Source organism: Eublepharis macularius, chromosome 12 (assembly GCF_028583425.1).
Source record: "Eublepharis macularius isolate TG4126 chromosome 12, MPM_Emac_v1.0, whole genome shotgun sequence".
NCBI classification, from domain to species: Eukaryota; Metazoa; Chordata; class Lepidosauria; order Squamata; family Eublepharidae; genus Eublepharis; species Eublepharis macularius.
This window is the reverse complement of record NC_072801.1, coordinates 50,898,256-50,921,142: the sequence shown is the minus strand read 5'-3', so window position 1 is coordinate 50,921,142 and position 22,887 is coordinate 50,898,256. Positions and strand designations below refer to the sequence as shown.

Here is a 22,887-nt window from a genome sequence, read left to right as displayed (position 1 = left end):
AGCATCAAACTTCCAGGCTGCTCCTCGAGAAGCTACAAGATTTGAGGGTGCGATTGTGGTCTCTCTTAGACAAGCGGAAGGTTTCGCTTTTGGAGCTGCAACAGGTCGTCGGACATCTTAACTTTGCATGCAAAGTGTTGGTGCCCGGCAGAGCCTTTTTGAGGCATCTCTGTGGTGCGATGGGGAAGCTCAGGCTCCCGCATCATAGGACGTGGATTTCTTCTGGGATGAGACAGGACCTGGAAGTCTGGAGCCAGTTTTTGAGCTGCTTCAATAGCATTTCTTTTTCGAGGCAGGAGTTGTTGTTGGAAGGGGATTTGCAGGTTTCCTCTGACGCAGCTGGCTCTATAGGTTTGGGGATTTATTTTAGGGGGCACTGGTGTGCCTCGCAGTGGCCCGCGGACTGGGTGGAAGCTGGCTGGTGCAGGGACCTGACATTTCTTGAATTCTTCCCAATCTTAGTGGCTGTTAACCTTTGGGGAGAGGAAACGGCCAACCACTCGGTGCACTTTTGGTGTGACAATATGGCAGTGGTACAGGTCGTGAATTCCCTCTCTTCTCGATCCCCCAGGGTGATGAAGCTGGTCCGAGCCTTCACTTTAAGGTGTCTGCACCTTAATATTTTGTTTTTAGCCAGGCATGTACCTGGGGTTAACAATGAGGTGGCAGACGCGTTGTCTCGTCTGCAGATGGACCGGTTTTGACAGCTTGCCCCAGAGGCGGATTTGCTGCCCACCCAGGTTCCTCTGGAGCTATGGAGGATTGGGAATCCGAGGCCTTCAGAGCTATCCAGTTAGCTCTGGCCCCTAGTACGAGGAGAGCTTACGACAGGGCGGTAAGTCGCTTCAGGGGTTTCAGGCAGGGGGTGGGTCTCCCTCAGTTTTGGCCAATCCCTGTCGAGCATGTAGCTCATTTTTGTGTTGCTCAGAAAGGTAGGGGGCACAGGGTTAAATACATTCGCAGTCAGCTTGCCACGTTGGGTTTTGCCTCGAAGGCCCGCGGCCTTGTTGACCCTACCAGTGACTTCCGCATAAGGAAGATGTTGGAGGGTTGGTCCCAGGAGACGGCTGTTATGAAGGCAGCCTATTTCCCCCAGTATCTTGCAGGGCTTGAGGAATGTGTGGCCCTTGGTTTGTAGTTCACCTTTTGAGGAACTGTTATTCCATGCCGCTTCCTTGATCGCATTCTTTGGAGCGCTTAGAGTCAGTGAGCTCGTCCCCCAGTCCCTTAAGGACGAATCTGGTCATGCTATTTCAGCAGCTGATGTTAAGTTTCAGGGGGACCAGGTAGTGATTCGTCTTAGGCGTTCTAAGACTGACCAGTGTCAAAAAGGGGTAGATTTGACGCTTAGTCAGTGTGCCATTAGGGATTTGTGCCCAGTGGAGGCTTTGAGGAAATACCTCAGGGCCAGGGACGCTGTTTTGCCGTGACATTGGTTCCCTGCCGACAAAGTACCAGTTTTGGACCGTCGCGGGCAGAGCCCTCTTGAAGTTGGGGTTAGAAGGGGTCAAATTTGGGACTCACTCGTTTCGCATAGGTGCGGCTTCCACAACCGCGGCAATGGGGTACTCAGGGGCCGAGATACAGAGAGTGGGGGAGTGGTGTTCCGCCGCTTATAAGTCTTACGTGAGGCCTCTGATCAGGGGCCAATCATGCTGACGCTGTTTTTCTTTCAGGTGCGGTGGCGTGGCGTGAGAGGATACGCATCCTCATATGTGGCCATAGTATGGTCTTTTGGGCGGCACACCAAGCGAGGAGGACACAGATGGGGTCCTAGCTTGGACTCAGCCGTTGGGCCACGGTGGAGTGGCAAGGCAGAAGAGGCCTGCGATGGGCTGGTTTGTTGCCACTGTTTTTTGGGGCAAGGACTTCCCCTCCCCCGCACATCCTTGTTGTCCATTTAGGTGGCAACAATTTAGGTCTTATGAAGGGTGTGGCCCTTTCTTGGCAGGCACAGGACGACTTCAGGGAGATTCTGAGGAGATGGCTCGGTGTCCTGATCTTTCGGTCGGCGATGCTTCCGCGCCGGGTGTGGCAGGAAGCACTGGACCACAGTGCTATTGAGAGGGCTAGGCAGATGGCCAATAGAACCCTCTTTAAAACAATGACAGGTGGGTTGGGGATCTATTTACCCCATCCGCAGATCCGGGCCAAGTCTGCAGACCTCTACAGAGGGGATGGTGTTCACCTCTCTAGCAGAGGTAACAATATTTTCTTGAATGACCTGCGGCACGGGCTGCGCTTGGCCTTAAGCCATTTGTGGGGCGTGGAGGCCTAAGCAGAGGCTTGGCCTCTGCGGTGGCAGGATGTTAGTTAGGGAACAATCTGTAGCAGGCTGGTGAGCACCCTTGGCAACTCCCCATTGGTGGGGAATTGGGGTCTGCCAGAAGTGACTGGCTGCCGTACGGCCCAGTTGCGTGGTTTGACGCCCTGGGTGGGGTACCCCTGTATAAGCCAGTCTCCCCCTGCTGCCGTACGGCTGGGTGGGGGAGCTTTGAAGGGGGAACCACTTTGCCTGGCCAGGCTAGGTCCCAGCCATTTGATGATGGCTCACACCCGGGGCAGCAGGTGTCTCGCCCAGACAGATCAGGGCGGGGTACGGAGTGACCCCAGGGCCTGACCTGTACGGCTAGTACGGCCCTTGCCGTAGTTTAATGTTTGCTTGTTGTTTATTAAAATGAAAACTGGCCCATTTTATAACCCGAGATACTGTCTCTGTCTCTTACTCCCAATAGTGGGGCAAATGATGTTTGTTTCAACTTGAGTATTGAGTCTACAATTTTACTTCGTAGAAATAACTATTGAGTATGTAAATACCCTCTTATCCCTTCTCTTATAACTCTAATTCCCCTTCCCTTTCCCCCTCCCCCTTTCTTGAGTACTTAATGTGTATATATATATTAAATTATACTTACAATAGTCTGATTTGTTCTGAAATATATTATAATTGTGCTTAAGTTTCCCCCCTCCCTTATCCTCCCCTGTAACCCAATTGATTTAAATCTAGTAATACAATATCACTCCTGGTATTACTCCCCCTAACTAAAATATTAATATAATTATTAACACCCCTTCTGTTAATTAATAAAATTTTGTTCTGGTCTGAAGGATTTAGAGTCAGATAATTAATTTTTTGAATTTATACTAATAAATATCTATAAAAGAACTAGTTCACTCTCCTTTCTTACTGTATAACCCAATTAATTATAGCCTTATATCGTTATATCGCTTCCTGAGTCTTGATATTGATGAGAGTTCAAAATTCAGATAGGAATATATAATTTTTGAAGAGATGAGGCCTTAACATATGAATAAAAGTCTTTCACTTTGTTCAGAAAATTTCTTCTCATTGGTATTTATTTTCTGTTTCCATACCATAGCTACCAGATGTTATAATATACCATGATATCATGTGGAGCCTTGTTGCGATAAATGCTGCATATCTTAACAAAAATAATTCTGGTGAACTTTCACTGCTTCTATTCCATTGGAGAGCATTATAAACACCATCTCCAAATATTTCACTGCTCTAATGTAGTTCCACCACAAACGTACGATATCACGAGGTTCATTACAGTATAAACAGTGGTTACTAATACCTCGATACGTCCTTCCCAATCAAGCTGTGGAGAAATGTCATTGGTGAAGCGTTTTTGTGGTAGTTTCTCTTAAGCTAAGGGTAGGCCAAAAGATAATACATTCCAAGTTCTACTATCTTTCTCATACCCTAAAGAGCATCTTGACCTGGACAGCCCAGGCAAGCCTGATTGCATCACATCTCATAAGCTATGCAGGTTCAGCCCTGGTTAATATTTGAATGGGAGATCTCCAAAGCAGGCCAAGGTTGTCATGCAGAGGCAGGCAATGGCCAACCATCTCTGTAAGTGTCTTGGCTTGAAAGCCCCAGCAGAGGTTGCCATAATTCATCTGTGACTTGATGGCACACTCTATCACCATTCTATAGAGCATTGCCATTTCTGTATATATTCTGACCTGATCCCCAAACACAATAAGCTGTAGAAGATATGCAGAGAACCATCACCCTTTGAAGGGACTCAAAACCCTACCAGGACTAGTAAATATCATCCCATCCCAATTACTCTCTCCCTCTTTTTTCTGTTTTCTTGCTAGTCTTCTGCGTGTACTGTGTGTTCTATGCTTTCTTGTCTTTTATTCCTCTTAAAATAAAGAAGCCTTTCCTGTTGTACATCCACCTGTTTGAGAGTTCTCTAAGAGAATAATCGTGGTATACATCAGTAGAGATTCCCCAGTTACCCTCTCTTGCTTCGTTACCTTTAATGTTAATTCCCCCAACTCACAAGGAGATCCTTCATTAGGACAACACTGGAAATTGGTAAGTGTAGAAGGAAGGTGCTTCCGGGGAAATTTTGCTTTTGGACCCATTGCCATCTCTGAGACTTCATCAATGTTGCATGTGTCTAGCATATTTTTCCTGTGAGATGGGCATCAAATGGAAAATGAGAGAGTATAGTTGTTTGTTCTAGCATAAGAGGCTTGCCCTTGGCGAGTCTGAACTGTGGGAAAGTAGGATATAAATCTTTACAATGAAGGAATAAACAAATTAATAATTTGTCAATTTATTACCTTTCACTTCCCCAAGGAGATCCAAGACTTATTTTTGAGCAGTTTATACACAGTAATTTTTAAAAATATATTCAAACATTATCTCCCAAAGAGAACAATTAAGGGAATCACTTTCCCCCATGAGATAATTTTAGGCATCAGGACTATGATAAAAGGACTGTGGGTCAGGCAGCAATTGCTTGTCATGCCATTTTCTCCTGAATGTTTTTTAGCAGAGAAGGACTAAACTTCCTCACAGATGAGCATGGCAAGAACACTTGGAGAGAGTGGTTTCTATCTATAAAAATGCAAGTATGGAGGAAAATTAATTTTATTGACTCTTTTTGCTTTCATGTATTTATTTGATTGTGAATACAAACAACCCCCAGGGAATAATGAAAATCTGATAGAAAATGACTTTTAGAGGGCTGTAAAAACAGAACTGTGTGGGGTGGAAAACAAAGAATGGTTATGATGCAAAGCAAGGCAATAGTATGTATACAACTGCCCCCAGACTCTAGATGGAAAGACACGCTAATAAGTACCGAGGGATGCTTGTGTGCGTAATGAAGATTGTATGTGTAGTCCTCAATACACATGCAGGCTTTTCTTGCTCAACACATCTGAATGTGCACGGCACACATGAATACCGCTTTCACGGGAGTTCCCTTTGTATGACTGCATCTGCAAGTGATTTCAGAGGGCAAGGTGCCAATTTAGCTCTGTTTGCACTGCAAGAACAAGAAATATAAGCTGCTTGAACTTGCTATTTTGCATTTATTGTGGATGTGGGGGAACTGGCATTCTTTTAGCAGTTGAGGAGGAACTGATAGTGAAAGCGTGAATGTATTCACGCACAGCAAATTGAAGTGTGACTGTGTGAGTGAGTACATGTAAAGTGAAATGAGGTTCACTTGAACATCCTTAGGTACTTAGTAAAGTGTATTTTCACCCTTTCTGCAGAGGGACTTTGCATTTCAGTGGGATGCAGCTTTTATCTCCAGATAAAAGGATCTCTGTCAAAACGAAAGCGTGTTCCATGCATCTCAGAAGGCACTACTGATGAGCAAGTGGTCTAAAAATATAAGACAGCTTCAGGAAAAAAGAGTTATCTTTGTAAATTAGAACATCCTTCTCACCCTGGGAAACATATCAATATTTTCAAGAAAACTGTTGCAAAATAAGCTTGTAATCTGACTGTAACAACTCCCAGCTAAAGGCTGATAACCACCTTATGAGGAAAACAGAAATCAAGCAAAATTTAAATTATTTCAAAATTCCAGAATTTATACCCAATCCAATCGTAATTCTTGGGATATGAAAGGGAGATGAGACACAGTTGTTTCTTGAATGGCTATATGCCCATGCATAAACTAGAAGACTCTAGACAGAAGTGAATTTTATGAATCAATTCCATATATGAATCAGTTTTATTCCTTGTTTCACTGGGGATTTACTGAAGCCCACAAAAGCAATTTTCATTTCTGCTATTTCTCTAGTCTCATACTTCCAGCTGTACATCAATCATGTTTTTCTCCCTTTGTATACATACTTACACAATAGTCACAACAGTGGCAACATCTTTTAATAATAGCCTTTTCTCTATGTTTTCAGTGCCCCCCCCCCGTTGTTTAATAGTAACTTTTCCTTATGTTTTCAGTGATGGACAACCGTATATATGTTGGTGAGTTTGTCCTCATGGGCTTAACAAAAGTCCCTGGGCTGCAAGATGTCCTCTTCTTTCTCTTCTTCATGCTGTATTTGACCATCATACTAGGAAACACCACTATTTTGTTGATAACACTGATTGAACCATGGCTCCATTCACCAATGTACTTCTTTCTTGGAAACCTCTCCTGCTTAGATATCCGCTACTCCACAGTCACTGTGCCAAAGATGCTGATTCATTGATTAGTTGTCTATCTCAGCTTCATTTTTTCCATTTCCTAGGGAGCAGTGAAGGTTTATTGCTAGGTGTCATGGCATATGACCGCTATGTGGCCATATGTAATTCACTGCGTTACACCATCATCATGAACAAGAAGGCCTGCATTTTTTTGGCAATGGCCAGCTGGACTACTGCGTTCTTCCATGCTCTAATGCACACCATTATGACTTCGAAGCTGTATTTCTGTGGCCCTAACTTAATCCAACATTTCTTCTGTGACATCAAGCCCCTCCTGAGGTTGGCTTGCTGTAGCACTGCCCTCAACCTCAGACTTCTCAATATTGTTACAGGCCTAATTATTGTTCTTCCTTTTTTTCTTACACTTCTCTCCTACATCTATATCATCTCCTTCCTCTTCTTGAAAATAAAATCCAAGGAAAGCAGAGGTAAAGCTTTCTCCACTTGTGCCTCACATCTCACAGTTGTAACACTTTTCTATACTGGGGCCATCTTGACGTATATTCCTCCCTCTTCTGGAGAATCCCTGGAACAGGAAATGATGGTCACTCTTATGTACACTGTGGTTACTCCAGCTCTGAATCCCCTGATTTACACCCTAAGGAACCAAGAGGTAAAAACTGCTATTAGGAAAGCAATAGGTCAAAGCTCCTTCCTTCACAAATGGGAAATTAACATGGGCTCTTTTGGTTCTTGTTCCAAAGAATAAAGACAAGCTATCCAGATGATTGGTGTCCATATTGGCTATAGACAACTAGGGAAGCTATTTATAGGTTAAGTCTTTCCCATTATATCTGCAATGTATTTGTTTTGAGCAGGGCTCTTGAGACGTGGCATAAAATCTCCTAAATTTGGACATTTATAAATAAATAATTAAAGTTGGACCTTAATGAAGTAAATTCCTCATCTCGCTTTATGAGCTGGAGCAAATGTGAAGTCCTCCTTATTAACGTAGGAGTTGAACACATCTGCTGGGTAATGTTTTCTAATGCACTCTACGTGGGTCTGCCTTTGAGAATGGTCCAGAAACTTCAGTTAGTCCAAAATGCTGTGGCCAGGCTGGTTAGAGGGATTGTATCACCTATGTGCTGAGACTACTGAAGGATTATCTCCTCCTATACTATCCAGCACACCAGTTAAGATCTGCCTCTCAAGCCCTGATTTCTGTACCCCTGCAGTCAGAAGTAAGGTGACTAAAGACAGGACATTTTCAGTAGTGGCACCTCTCCTGGGAATGCCCTCCCCCATTGAGGCTCACTTGGCACCGACTTTATTTTCTTTTAGGCATCAGATGAAAACACATCTTTTTACTTAGGATTTTAATTAGGGGGTTATGATATTAACTTTTTAATAGTCTGTTGGATAGTTTTTATGCTCCTTATGACCAGTGGCTTGTTTTTAATATTGTGGTGTTTTTAATTGTAAACCATCTTGAACAGAGCTCTGAAGAAATGACATAGAAATAGAAATAGAAAGTGGCATAGAAATAACCTAAGTAAATAAGATCAAACACTGGACTAAGTCATGAAGTAGTAGACACAGGACACAGAGAACATTATCACATGGACAAAAGATCCAGTAATAATAGTGGATCCAATAAGGCAGAAGAAGGCAAGACAAAATGCTGATGATACAGTGAGAAATAGAACATTTATCTTATCGATACACAAAAGAAGAGGCTCTATAGGTTTTGCACATAGCTTGACCAGGAGATTTATTTATTTATTTATTTATATTTCAATTTATATATCACCCAATTTTTAAATCAGTTTATGTAGTTTAAAATCAATACAGTTCATACAGTTTAAAATCAATAAAAACAAGAAAACAACAATACTAAAATCAATATACAAAACAATAACGAAATAAATTAACCAAGTGCAATGGTGGGGAGATCCCCCACCCCGATGGTGAGAGGCTGACATGACACCACTACCTTCAACCACCGAACGCTTGGTGGAATAGCTCTGTGTTATGACTTTTACTCTTGGGGGGGCAGATATTTCTTTTATTTTTTCCCTTCACACCCTCTGGGTTGTTAGCTGCCACCAGGAAGATTAAATTCCAATATATTTTATTTAAGTTTTCCCTTTGGTAACGTGTTTAAGCGTCAGGCTCCTTCGTGGTTTTATGTGGCCCTGAGGATAGGAATGGGATATAACAATGACAGCTACTCTGGGATATAACAAAACAAAATAAATGTTTATTCTTCAAGAAGCGTATTGGTTTCATAAAAGTAGTTCTTAAAGTTACTTCATTTAAACTCCTTCACACAGATCTCCTGTAAGGCTTCACACACAGTTAGCCTCTTTCTCTAGGCTCTATATTTCTCTCACAGAAAACTCCTCAGGCAGCACACAGCTAGCCTCTCTGACTCTTATTCACAGATTATATTTCTCTCATAACCACTTCAACATATTCAGGCAGCACACAGCCAGCCTGCTTTCTTCTCACTCCCCAAAACCTTTCTCCCTTGCCTGTCAGTCTCAACTGCGTTCACTCCACCCGGACTCTGTCATCAACCAATCATATCACTCACTCATCTCTCTCTCTCACCCCCACTCTTCACCTATTTCATCCAGCATTTAAAGAAACATGCACCCATTTCTTGAAATCATTACAAATCCTCCCCCCCCTTCTCCTTTAAGCGGAACACATCTCTTTTTCAGAAGAGTTGTGTGCAGCTTCCTCTGGCTTAGGGAATAGTTTATTCTCTTCATCAATTGGTGTATTCTGTTTCTCTAAGGACTCTAGCTGAAATCTGAGGTTTCTCTGGCTAGTTAGAGTCTTTTTCGGCATTCTATTTTCTATATCCAGATAAGAGTTTTTTTGCTCTGACATATCTATTTTTTCACAAATTAGCTTTAGTTTAGTAACCCTTTTCTGTAACAACTCATTTTCCCATTCAAAAATGTTTGTTTCTGCATTCATCTCATTCTGCCTGGCCTCCTCTCTTATGTCCTTTAACTCAGGATCCTTCATAATTTCTTTTTTAAACTCCTCAACAGTTTTTATTTATGCTTCCTGCTTTTTCTTGGGACATTTCAGCAGTACTACTAACAGGAGTTTGTGTCTCTCTTTTTCTCTCCTGCAATGTATCAATTGTGTCTGTTGCTAAGATACCTAGGGGCTTGTCTTCTGCTCCCTCGGCTTCAACTTGTAGCAAATCATCGGAGTCAGTGCATATTTGAATTCTTGCTTTTGCTCCCATTACATCTCTTCCCAATACTACTGGTATTTTTTGTTCTTTAATAACTGCTACAGGAAAATATTCTTCCTTTCCTCTCCAGTTAATTTTTAGCCGTGCGAGTGGCACTCTTTTAGAATTTCCCCACACACCTTGCAAGGATATTTGCTTATCTGCAATCAGGTTTTTCTTATTAGCAAAATCCTCCCTGACCAGTGTTACTGAGGCTCCTGTGTCTAGAATGGCTAAAGTATCTCTCCCATTTATTTGTACCACCTCTCTCAGTTCAGTACCCTGAGCAACCTTATCTGTCTTTACCCCACATAAGTAGACTGTTTCTTCAGTGTTTATGGGTAAGGCAGTGTTCTTACTGGGGGTTTCATTTGTGTTTGCTGAGTTAGGGGAGTTTCTAGCATCTTCCTCACGCCGATCATCTGAGTCAGTTCTAGTGACCCTCCTTACATGCTCAAACGTTGTTTGCTTGGGTTGGTTCTTTAGACATTTGTAAGCCAAATGCCCTTTCAGACCACATACAAAACATCTTTTATTATTCCAGTATCCCTCTTGGTTTCTTTCTATATTTTTATCCTGACTTTTTATAATCTCACCTCTCTCATATGTTCCTGTCCTTTCTCCCTCTTGTCCTTTACTTGATTTAAACTCTGGTTTATAAGAATAGTCTTTCCTTTCACGACAATCCCATCCTCCTCTATTAAGTGTTAATCTATCTGCCCATTCTGATGCTTGCTTGACATTCTCTGGAAGTTTATCTTTAAACAGAAGTCTGATCTCTGAAGGAAGTTGAAATAAAAACTGATCCAAAATCATTAAATCCCTTATTCCCTCTTTAGAGTTAGCTTTGGCAGATGAAATCCATTTATCAAAATAGTCTGTCAGTTTGGCACTCAAAGACTTAAATGACTACTCTTTCTGAGCCACTAGGCTTCTAAACTTCTTTCTGAAGTAATCAGCACCTAGCCTCAATCTGTCATATACTGCTTCTTTGTATTCAGCATAAACAACAGGTTTATCTGAGGGAAATGTGTTGTAGATCTCAGCCAATTCCCCTCTAATTAAGCTGGATAAATACTTCATATATTGTGTCTCTGGGATTTCCCAGTTCTGAGCAGATCTCTCAAAAGTGGACAGGAAAATTTGTGGATCTTCTCCTGACACATACACCATAAAATCTTTTGGGGTAACATGAGGTAAATCAGCTCTGGGTTCAGAGTTTCCCTCCTTTTTGTCCCCATTCTTAAGTCTCTCTCTTTCTAATTGTAATCTTTCTGCTTCCAAACTGGTGTGTCCTTCCGTCTCCTGAACTCCCATTTCAGCTTTCCACTTTTCCCTCTCAAACTGTTTTTCTTCTATTTCAGCTTCCCTTTCAGCTTGCCTTTCCCTTTGTTTTTGTTCTATTTCTCGAGTTCTAAGTTCTGCTTCAATTTTCAATTTTTCCCTCAGAAACTCTAAATATTCTGGACTAGGGTTGTAGATTCCCTCAGGGTTCCTCTCCTCTGCAGTTCTACTTGGCTCCACACTGCTTTGTATTAGTATAACTCTCAGTTCTTCTGCACTTTTCCCCTCATGAGGTAAATTTAACTCTTTGCACTTCTGAATCAGAGCCTCCTTTTTCATCCCCATAAACTCTGCCATTTTTCTCTTTTACTTGTATTCCTGCTACAATTTTACTAAACTTCACCAGATTATGTTCTCTCTTATAAATCCTACTAGTTCTTCTGTGTCTTTCCTTTATAACAGTTCTATATTCCTCACAGGATTTAACTGAACACTCTGTCTCTTTGACTATCTGTCCCTTCAGAATGCCTTTCTCTCAGAATGTTCCTTCCTCCCAGGCTATTATATCCCACTTAAAATATTTTCTTCTCCTCAGGATGTTTGAGATCCCACCGCTATGCCTCCATTTGTTATGACTTTTACTTTGGGGAGGTAGATATTTCTTTTAATTTTTCCCTTCACACCCTCTGGGTAGTTAGCTGCCACCAGGAATATTAAATTCCAATATATTTTATTTAAGTTTTCCCTTTGGTAACGTGTTTAAGCGTCAGGCTCCTTCGTGGTTCTATGTGGCCCTGAGGATAGGAATGGGATATAACAATGGCAGCTACTCTGGGATATAACAAAACAAAATAAATGTTTATTCTTCAAGAAGCATATTGGTTTCATAAAAGTAGTTCTTAAAGTTACTACATTTAAACTCCTTCACACAGATCTCGTGTAAGGTTTCACACACAGTTAGCTTCTTTCTCTAGGCTCTATATTTCTCTCACAGAAAACTCCTCAGGCAGCACACAGCTATCCTCTCTAACGCTTATTCATAGATTATATTTCTCTCATAACCCAAGCTTATCTGGTAATTTCATTGTCTGCTTCCACCATCCATCCCCACCCCCCACATAGACATACTGTCCTGATTGGCTGGTTCACTGCTGAGTGCTGATTGGTTTGTAAGAGCCTACCAGAGGTTGGGTATTTTTTTGATTATGACATGATTTGATCTTGTTTTCCAGACTGTCTTGGTATTGTCTCAGTATTTTCTTCATTTCACACCTGAGCAAGTGCACCTCCTGGGAAGGCAAGGTGAATCTTTGCAGGTCAGGGCAGTCTGTACAGAGATATTAACATTTTCTCATCTGCTCAGGCCAGCACTGAAATTCACAAGAAATCCAACATGGCATCACATTTTCCTCTGGTTCTTCCTGCAGGTTCCAGTGTCCAGTAGCCAGGATACTACCAACTGTCCCAGTTTTGAAATGGGGGATCTGAAGAAATTCCTAGCCGGAGGGGAATATGGAAAGCTGAAGGACTGTCCCCTTTTTGAAGGCAATTTTGTACAGGTGAGGCGCGGGGAAAGGGAGCTGTGAATACAACATGGCCAGTCCAACAGATTGAACAAAGCTGCCACATCGTGGCAGAGCAGACTTGGGGATTCTAAGAACATAAGAAGAGTCCTGCTGGATCAGCCATTAAGTTTTGCATCCTGTACTGAGGCTCTGATGCTGCCTCTGAGCATGTGTCTTCAGAGGCTTACTGCCTCTGTATATAGATCCATTGACAGGGGCCAAGCTGTCCCATAAATAGTGCTGTTTTTGCAGCAGTGGGGGGTAGGGTGTCATTTCAACTTTCTGCCTCAGGTCCTCAAAGGTTTCAGGACAGATTCTGTCCTGATTTGAAATTTATTCAAACCTTTTTCTTTCCTTGTCAAAAATAAATATTTCTCCTCCGACAGACAGTGTAGCTGGATTGGAGATAGAGAGGCCTAAATTCAAACTCCCATTCAGTCCCAAAGCTCAGCAGGGGTCCTTGGTCCAGTTACTTGAGAATGAGCTGGGGGGAATGTATGAGACATCTTGTCCTCCCTGAGACACTGGACTCAAATCCTGGGGTTCTACTGCAGACCAACATAGCTACTCGCCTAAAATTTGTCCTCTCTGGCTTTCGTAACGTCCTCTCTTCCCTGATCCATTTTTTCTCCTTGCAATTTATTTACATTCTGTATCCTGCTGCATACCAAAGGCTCGTGATATAGGTGGCTATTGGCTAATACATGCTCAAATCAAATGTCTCAATATATATATAGACACAACAGAACATTTCATCGTCTATTTTTTTAAAAAAAACTACAAGTGAAAAACAAATTACAAATTATACTGGGAAGATATTTTGGTGGGGCAAAACAAAAGACTCTCTGAACCAACACAACCAACTGCTGTTTTTAGCTATGGAGCAGTTGTAGCTCATGACACAGGACTAAGTCACAGGAGCTGCCTTGTGTAACAGTCAGACATGAGCTGTGGGTTGCATACTCACCTTGCCCATTTCATATCAGAATTGCAGTAGGCATGGAGAAGAGGTTTCCTCCTCCCTTGTACTCTCACTCATGCTGTCTTCCTGACTTGAGATAGCTCTGTGGTGGGGAGCTCAGTCAGTTCTATGCCACTTGGCTTTTATTTAGCTGGATGAGTAAGCAAATTCCCAGTATTAGAAATTTAGACTCGCAGTGTGTTTTCCAGCCTAGTAACAGTCATGTGATTGTTATCCTAAGAGTGATGGCCATTATTCTCCTGTAGGAGCCATTCAAAGTGATTCTCTTTTTCCAGGTCACCAAATTTGGGGAGTTAGCCAACAGGGTCACCATGGGCATTGTTGCCAGCAGTCCAAGCTTGAAGCTGCCTGACCTTATGTTGCTGGCACGGCCAGTGGAGAACCAACTAGAGGAATGTGCAGGCAAGCACAAAAAACCCAATTCTGTCCCTCAAGAAGAACTGCAACTAATTGCGTGAGTTCCCATCACATCTTTGCACAATGATATTTTTCTCTCAAGGGGGTTAGGTTGCCAATCTTCAAGTGGAGCCTGAAGATCTCTTGCAATGACAACCGATCTCCAGACATCTAAGACCACTTCTCCAGGAGAGAATGGATGCTTTGGAGGGTGGACTATATGGCATTATACCCTGCTGAGGTGCCAAACCTGCCCTACCCAGGCTGTACTTCCAAAAGTCCAGGGATTTCCCAAATTGAACATGGCAACCCTACATGCAGGGAGTTTGATGCTAGCTGGAAGTCTTGTTTCTGAATGTGTTTTCCTTACCCTCAAAGAGGGGTGTTGGCTGTGATTATTCAGTGGTAGAGAAACATATGCTCCGAGGGATTCCCTAGATTTTGTTTTCAATATACATAAAACCAATCCCAGCTAAGGAGATCTCAGGATCTTCCATGGTATCTTTGCTCACTGAGAAGGCCGTCATTATCAGAGTGATGAGGAAGTGGTGGGTTGTTCCAGGGGGTGATTCAGCAAAAATCGGCTCCATTGCGACCCGTTGCTTCTGTGTCTCACCAGGAATGACAACATTACCAACACAAAGTGAAAGCTTTCTGGAGCATGAGCTTTAGGGAACCTGGTAATGCTATTCTAAACAAAGATTCTGGTTTAGAATCCATTTGGCAGGAAGACCCCTGATGTAGAATGTTATTGATTGATTGATTGATTTATATTCCGCCTTTCTCGCTGAAACTCAAGGCAGATTACATAGTGTGAAATTAGTACAATTAGTGGCAAGGACAAGGGCAGTCATTTCCATAGTGTCAAGAACATTTCCAGAAACAATGTCATGGGGTAAAAGAATATAAGTTTACAAAGATATGGTATTAGCAAGGATCCAGTATGGGGTTGAGGAATTGCTGAAACAGAACATAATCAATCTAGGACTTACACTGAGCAACATAAAGCACAGGTAGGATATTTAAAGCAACAGATAATATGTAAGGCAACATAATGGTGAAATCTATGGTTTCTAACTCATTAGCGAAACATTTGGGATCCCTTTCCTACAATACCACCCTCTTAGTTGAGAAAAAAGGACCTTTTGAATAATTCAGTTTTGCATTGTTTGCGGAAAGCTCAGGCAGGCCGTTCCATAGGGTAGGGGACACCACAGAGAAAGCCCAAGTATGGGCTGCTGTTGATTTCGCCCATGTACAAGCTGGCACCTGCAAGAGACCCTGTTCAGATTAGCAAAGCTCTCATGGGGGGACATAGGGAGAGAGGCGGTCACGTAGGTATGCTGGACCAAGGCTGTGAAGGGCTTTGTATATAATAACCTATACCTTGAACTGAGCATGGTAACTGGTAGGTAGCCAATGGAGTGACTGTAGGATAGGAGTGATGTTCAAGCTCCTGCTCACTCCTGATAATAGTTGAGCCACAGCATTTTGCACCAATTGGAGCCTCCTAGTTACATGGAAAGAAACAAACCCTAAGTAATTTAAACTCCTATGCTTGAAGAGCATTGCAAACCAGAGTTAGATCAAAGAAGACTCCCCAAACCAGAAACTGGATGTGTGAAAGGAGGGCCAGCTTGAGCCCAAAATTAACCAGGTTCACATTCCAGTTTGCTAATGAAGCCTGAATACTGCCACATGCACCACCTAAGAACCCTTCTTTGGGAAGATATCTATTTAAAAATAGTTTGCTTGATTGAAATTCACAGGATTAATTAGCTAAGATTCCTTTCTCTGAGTGACCAATCTGACAAAAGTGTCTTCTAGAAGGACCTCTGGCTTTGGTGTTTCCAGGGGTGGGGTGGGGGGTATGCTACAAATTAGGAGAATCTGCTGTGAATACTTTGTATTCTGGTGGATATTGGTTGATCCGTAAATGTAAGAGGTGTGTTTTTAATCATTCTTAGAAGCTACGCTAAAATATATGGGAGATGATCTTTGAGGCATACTGCGTCTAGGCCATGTAAGGCTTTTTCGATCATCAGCAGCACTGGATTAATCTATAAGGGCAATAGGGAATGCTATCTACTAGGCATAATAGACAACATAGTCACAGATTGAGTCTGGGTAATAGGAGAGGGGTTTGCTTTTTGTGATCTCCTGATTCACATGCACACATATCTCCTATCCAACAGGCTCCATCCACTGAAGTTTGTCCGGATCTTCATCCATGATGCGAGACGATATCAGTTCAAAGTTAGCCTGGCCAGCGGCCGCACGTTCTATCTGCAGCTTCAGGCTCCTCCTCAAAAACTGGACTGTATCTTTTGGCAGTGGGTACGGCTGTTCTACCTTCTGCGCTTTTACCACACTGATGTTCCATCACCTACCAGCAGGGTTTACTAAGAAACCCGCATTGCACTATGCCCCGGAATGGGCCATAGGTGAGCTGCCGTATTCTGGAGACTCCATCCTTGTACCTGATTGGCTGTCATAAGAACTTTGAAGAATGCCAACCTTCTGAGTTGCGAGATGGGGAGTGAGCGAGCAAAAGGGACCTTGGGGCTTTGACTATCTGAGTGCAGAGAGAACAATGAGCCAGGGAATGGATGGTAGGCCTGTAGAGAAAAATGCTTAACTTTCTTTTGTATTTAGCCTTTCTGAGGTAGAATGGCTGCTTAAAACTTTGGTCAAGAGGCCTTGCTATTCTAAGACATTTTCTAGCCCACAAACTCCCCCTTTTCTGCTTCTAGCCGTTTCTCTTGAGAACGGAGATGCCTCTCGCTTCTCGAACACTCTGACCTTGCAGATTAGATAAGACACTCAGAGCGAGAGAACCTCCATGGCCAGACAGTAAACCAATTAACATTCTTGCTTCATGAAACTAATTGCACCTGCAAGATGGGAGGGGGTGTCTTGGACTGCAGCCATACACCTAACTCCTTTTTTGCACACAGTCACTTTTGACTATGAGATCACACTCTTGCTAGCCGATTGGTGGACCGGCCCTCCCTTCTCGGGTGGCAAGATTGGCATAAAAAACCCATTACCAATAATGGACCTCAGATTCTGTCTGGGTTGCAGTAACCACTATTGTAACTCGGTCAGTTTCTCAAACTGGCTCTGTCTGGGGATGGACGTTCCTGAACCCATCCATTTTGCTGTGCTATGAAGCCTGACTGATTTTGCCTCTGTGACCAGAGATTTTGCCTTTTGCCTTCTTGACAACTTTTGACAATCTACTTCTACTATGATATTGGTATGTATAAGTTAGAGCAAATAAAGCTATAGGTATTTTTGTTTTATTCCTCACAGTCTGTCTTGTACCATTGTATGTGACCTTGCACCTTAATAAATAATTATATTATATTTTGTGCTTGGGTGTGTGACTTTGGGGTCTCAAAACTCAAGGTACTTTGCCGAACCCATTTTTGCTCGTTCTCGTGAACCACCTACCTAATAACATTTTGCTGTGCACTCTACCTGCAAGCACAACCTTGCTAGGTAGACTTTGCTCCTTTTAGCTCCCTAATAGGCTTGGAGGGTGTCCCTCTCCTCCTAAAGCTTTTGGGAACCCTGAGGGACTGGTGGCAGAATTGAGGGCATTTGAGGGACTTTCCTTCTCTTGCCAATTTGCTAATTTTGTTTAGCCCGGCTGATAGACCTTTGCTGGCTCTTCCCCTAAGCTGGGTCGAGGCACTGAAGGCCTAAAGCCGTGACATGGTGGCATTGCGGTGTTGATTTAGTCTAATTACTGGCCTGGGGTCAGAGTTGGACTCTTTTGAGACTTTGAAGTAACTGCCTATTTTGTTTGTGCAACGGTCACTTTGAGATTTTCTGTGAGAGTTTTTTGTTTTGTCAGAAGCAGTTAGGCTTTTATGATGGCTGCTGGAGGGAAAAATACTAACCCCTTCCGTGGACCTGTTGATGAGTCGTTATACACCATTGATTCTGTTGGAGAGCCAGATAATCGGGAGGAAGACTTGCAGACTACTCCCCCTGTGCGTCCCAAGACACGGGCTACTGAGCAATCTACTCCTGCAGATTTGCAGCCTTGGCAAGATGACCAGAGAACAGACGACCGACCTGTTCCGCCTCCACGTGCTAAGACTCAATTTACTACTCCTGTGGACTATCTTGAGGATGCTGTGCCCTCAAAAAGCCGTTCCCGGCATTTTGCTGGAATTAAAGGACAAGCAATTTTGGAGGATGAGAGCCGTAGTGATTCAGAGACTGAGCTGGAGAATGAATTTTGGCGGCGGCGTAGGCGACGGCCCAATGTGAATTTATGGTCTGAGGAGGATGTGGAAGAGAGAGCTGCGAGTCCCCGAGACAGGACCCGCCAAGATGTTTCCTTGCCCAGACCTTCTAGAAGACGTATGCCAGATGTGCATTTCTGGTCAGCAGACGACGAGGAGGAGGAAGAGTCTATGAGGCCGAGGAGACCGGCTGACAGAGACATCTCCCCCGTCCGACCTGCTCGACCTCCACCGCTTTCGCCGTGGGCTTTTGACCGGCGCCTGTTTCCAACTTTTAAAGACGGCCAAGATCCTCTTGGATTTTTTTCGCTCTATGAACAGACTTGTAAGGACTTGGGTGTCCCTAATCGTTACTATATGCTGATTCTAAGATCTCAAGTTACTGGAGTCCTTGCTGACTTGCTGGGGAATTTGCCTGCTCAAGCTGCTGGAAGCTACCCCCAGTTTAAGACTTTGGCTTTGCAAAGATTTGCCTTGTCTTCAGAGAACTACCGGCGGGCCTTTAGGAGAGTGGAGCGTAGCCAGGAGAACTACTATCTAACTGCTGCCAAACTCTCCCAGAATTTGGACCGCTGGCTTGCTGCAGAAGGTGTCCACTCGTTCCTGCAATTAAAAGAGCTTATGCTGAAAGAGCAATTCTACAGAGTGTTGCCTGAAGACCTTACTGCCTTGGTCCAGGATTGGGACCCTCAAACTCTAGAGCAAGCAGCTGAATTGGCCCAGAAGATGAAACTGCATAGGCAGAGATTTGGTGGAAAACCTGCAGTGGGAAGTGGAGGGACTATTCGTCCAGCTGCTGAAGTTTCAAAGCCAGCTAAAGCCTCTGAGACTGGCAGCGCCTCTTCAGCAAAGAAGATCACCTCCCCCACTGTGGCTGTGAGACCACGTTTGGAACCACGATCGGGTCTGTGCTTCTATTGCAAGGAAAAAGGACATAATGTTGTGGACTGTCCTGTCCTGAAAGCCAAAGGACAAAAGAAGACTAGTACACCTGCTTCTACTACTCGTGTTCGAACTGTGCAAGCAGCTCCTGCTGCCTCTCAGCCTGAGAATTGGGAAGATGATGCTACGGTGCCTGTCCAGCAAGCTGCGACTGCTGTTCAGCCAGCCCAGCCTACACAGCCTCCTTCGGCTCCTGTTACAGCTTCTGTTTCTGCTGCTGCGCCCAGTGCCAGCCAACCTGTTGCTATGTCTTTCATTGACCCACAGCAAATAAATTGGGCTCAAATGGAATTTAGTCATGAACTGAGGATTAACTTTGTTCAAGTTTCTGGCTTAAGAGATTCTGGGAGCGACGTCTCATCTGTTCAACGTCAACTTGTGCAACCTGACCAGTTTTTGCAAGGTAAAACCTTAACAGTTACTCCTTATTCTAGCCAGCCTATTCAGAAGGAGTTGGCAAATGTGCATGTTGAATATAAGTTCTATAATGGATCACTGACTGTGCTAGTTCATGATACAGCTACTCCTGCATTTTTGATTGGAAATGACTTAGCTTATAAATCCTTTTGCTGCATGCCTGCTGAACTTAAACAACAGCAAAAGCCTGAACTTTGTGAAGTTAGTGTGTCAGCCCAGCCTGTTGCTGTAGCAACTGCTCCTCCTTCGGCTGACCGGCCAGCGTGCCCTGAACCTTCTGACTCTGCTGTTGTAAATTCTCAAGTCTTTGCTGATGAGCAACTGTTTATTCAAGCCCAGAAGGCTGATGTCTCTTTGAAATCGTGTTGGGAAGCTGTGGAAAAATCTCCTAGATGCTTTGACCAACCTAGAGTGAAATTCCTTGTGGAAAATGGATTGCTTTACAGAGAATATGTTGCTAAGAAACTTGATACTCCCATCAAACAACTTGTCGTTCCTCAGCCGTTCCGGGAGAAAGTTTTGCAGCTAGCTCATGAAAATTTGCTTTCTGGCCATTTTGGAGTTAAACGGACTTTGGAGAAAGTTAGCCGCTCATTTTATTGGCCTGAAGTGTGCCAAGCTGTTACTGCTTTTGTCAAGACTTGTGATGTCTGTCAACGTGAAGGATTTTCTGCAGACCACCCTCGTGCCCCTCTGCAACCGGCACCTATAGTGGAGGAAGTTTTTGCCAAATGGGGGATTGATATTATTGGACCTCTTGCTAAACCGTCCAGGAGTGGAAAGAAGTTTCTCCTGACTGTTATTGATTTTTCCTCGCATTATCTGGATGTGACCCCCCTAGCCAACATCACTGCTCCTGCTGTAGCGCGTGCCCTGCTTGTTGTGGCTTCCAGATGGGGTCTGCCTAAGACCATCCGATCAGATATGGGACCTTCTTTGGTGAGTGGCTTAATGAAAAAAGTTTTTGAGCTTGCTAAGATTGAACATCAAGTCACCATCCCTTATGCTCATTGGGAAAATGGCTTGACTGAACGTGTTAATCGTACAGTGGGCCAGATGCTGAGAAAATATGTACTGGACTTTGGCCCTGACTGGGAAAAATCTTTGCCTTTTATGATTGGGGCTTATAATGACACTTTGCAAGAGAGCTTGGGCTTTTCTCCTAATCAGATTGTTTTTGGCCGCTCTCTGAATACTCCTTTGACTATGCTTCGCCAGCAATGGGAAGGCGTGTCTGCATTGAAGCCTATGTCTGTTGTGACTTATTTCCACCAACTGAAAGAGACTTTGGCTGCTATTTGGGAATCTGCAAAACTTCATTTGACCAAAGCCCAGACGTTACAGAAGCGGGCTTATGATAGAAAAGCTGTGCCTCGAGAATATTTCCCTAAGGATAAGGTCCTAGTCCTCAGCCCTGTTAAACCGCATAAAATGGCTGTGATGTGGACTGGTCCTGCTGAAATTGTCAAAAAGGAGAGTGCTGTGCATTATTTGGTTGCCTTTCCTGAGGCTCACCCTCAGCCTAAGCTATATCGTGTGAACTCTTTGAAAAAATACCATGAGAGATTGCCTGGTATGTTTGCTCTGAAGTGTACTGAAGATGTGCCTGATCAACCCCTTGATTTGCTTGCTGAGAGTAAAGACCCTGGGGGCATTGACAGCATTATTTTTGATTCTGCTTTGTCATCTGAGCAAACTGCTCAACTTTATGCTGTTCTGGAAAAGTTTGCTGATGTCTTCACTAGCCGTCCAGGAAGAACCTCTTTGCTAACACATACCATCAATACGCAAGATGCTTTGCCTGTTGCTAGCCATCCTTACCGTGTTAGTGGCCAGCATGCTAAAGATATTGCTTTGGAAATCCAGGAAATGTTGGATCTGAATGTTATCAAGCCCTCTCAATCAGCTTGGGCTGCTCCTGTTGTGCTCGTCCCTAAGAAGGATGGAGGGATTCGTTTCTGTGTGGATTACAGGAAGTTGAATGCTGTTACAGTTTCTGATCAGTTTCCTCTGCCTCGCATTGATGAACTTATTGAGAGGCTTGGCAGAGCTAAGTACATTTCTGTTTTGGACATGAACAAAGGCTACTGGCAAGTCTGTTTGGATGAAGATGCTTCTATCAAATCTGCATTTGTCACTCATCTGGGACTTTATCAATTTATTACTATGCCTTTCGGCCTGAAGAACGCGCCCATGACCTTTCAGAGGTTAATTAATACCATGCTTCAGGGCCTCTCTGAGTACTCTTGTGCCTATTTAGATGATGTGGCAATTTTTTCTGATACCTGGTCTGATCATATGTACCATTTGTCTCAAGTTTTGACTCGTGTAAGAGATGTTGGGCTTACTATTAAGGTCTCCAAATGTCAGTTCGCTTTAGCTGAAGTTTCTTATCTAGGCCATAGAGTTGGTGGTGGTACTATTAAGCCTTTAGAGGCTAAAGTGCAAAGTATTTTGGACTGGCCTGTACCTAAAACTAAGCGAGAAGTTCAGTCCTTTTTGGGCCTCATTGGCTATTACAGGAGATTTATTAATCATTTCTCTACCCTTGCTACACCACTCACTGATCTGTGCAAAAAACGTCAGCCTCTTAAAGTGGTTTGGACTGCTCAGTGTCAGTCTGCCTTTGAGTCTTTGAAGGCTTGTTTGATGCAGTCCCCTGTAATGATTGCTCCTGATCCTGCTCAACCCTTTTTTGTACAAACAGATGCAAGCCAAACTGGAGTTGGAGCCGTCCTGTGTCAAAAGGGGCCTGATGGAACTTTACATCCTGTTGTCTTTTTGAGTAAGAAATTGCTGCCCAGAGAATGTAACTTGTCTACTATTGAAAAAGAGTGTTTTGGAATTGTCTGGGCTCTGACTAAACTAAGATCCTATTTGTGGGGACAAAAGTTTACACTTCAAACAGATCACTCCCCACTTTGCTGGTTAGACAGAGTTAAAAACTCTAACCAGAAACTGTTAAGATGGAGTCTTGCTTTGCAAGATTTTGATTTCACTGTGCAACATATTAAGGGTTCTGAAAACATTGTGGCTGACAGATTGTCCAGAATTTACTGTGATGTTGTTGGTTAAATTGTTTAACCTTGATTGCTTTCTGTAACTGCTCTTATTACCTGAATTACAGTATATTTTGCTTTGCTTCCAAATGTAAAACACTGCCTTTATATTTTTTCTTTCTCTTGCATTCACAGCGGCTGCTAATTTCTCAAGTTACCTCATTTTACTGTTTTTATGTGTTTTTACCCATCCTTTTGTGTTTTATTTATGCCTTTTGGAAATACGGGTCTTTTAATATTGCACATTTTTTACTACTAGCATTTTTCTTTTAGTTTTTTAGATGAAATTTGAGT

General features: G+C 43.3%; 1 protein-coding gene and 1 pseudogene across 1 annotated transcript; both read left to right on the top strand.

The window, feature by feature from the left end:
• Positions 1 to 6,246: 6,246 nt before the first annotated feature.
• Positions 6,247 to 7,199, top strand: LOC129339229 (olfactory receptor 12D1-like; annotated as a pseudogene).
• A 5,249-nt stretch (positions 7,200 to 12,448) lies between these two features.
• LOC129339228 (Golgi-associated RAB2 interactor protein 5A-like) lies at positions 12,449 to 16,322 on the top strand. The gene is made up of 3 exons (XM_054993824.1): positions 12,449 to 12,532; positions 13,796 to 13,974; positions 16,112 to 16,322. The coding sequence occupies exons 1-3, from the start codon at positions 12,449 to 12,451 to the stop codon at positions 16,320 to 16,322; spliced, it is 474 nt and encodes a 157-aa protein (XP_054849799.1).
• The last annotated feature ends 6,565 nt before the right edge of the window (positions 16,323 to 22,887 follow it).

What these genes read in the sequence shown, in the direction of transcription:
- LOC129339228 (XM_054993824.1), top strand. Translation starts at nt 12,449, where the DNA reads ATGGGGGATCTGAAGAAATTCCTAGCCGGAGGGGAATATGGAAAGCTG. An exon ending in TTGAAGGCAATTTTGTACAG is followed by an intron (nt 12,533 to 13,795) that starts GTGAGGCGCGGG and finishes CTCTTTTTCCAG; the next exon opens with GTCACCAAATTTGGGGAGTT. An exon ending in GAAGAACTGCAACTAATTGC is followed by an intron (nt 13,975 to 16,111) that starts GTGAGTTCCCAT and finishes CCTATCCAACAG; the next exon opens with GCTCCATCCACTGAAGTTTG.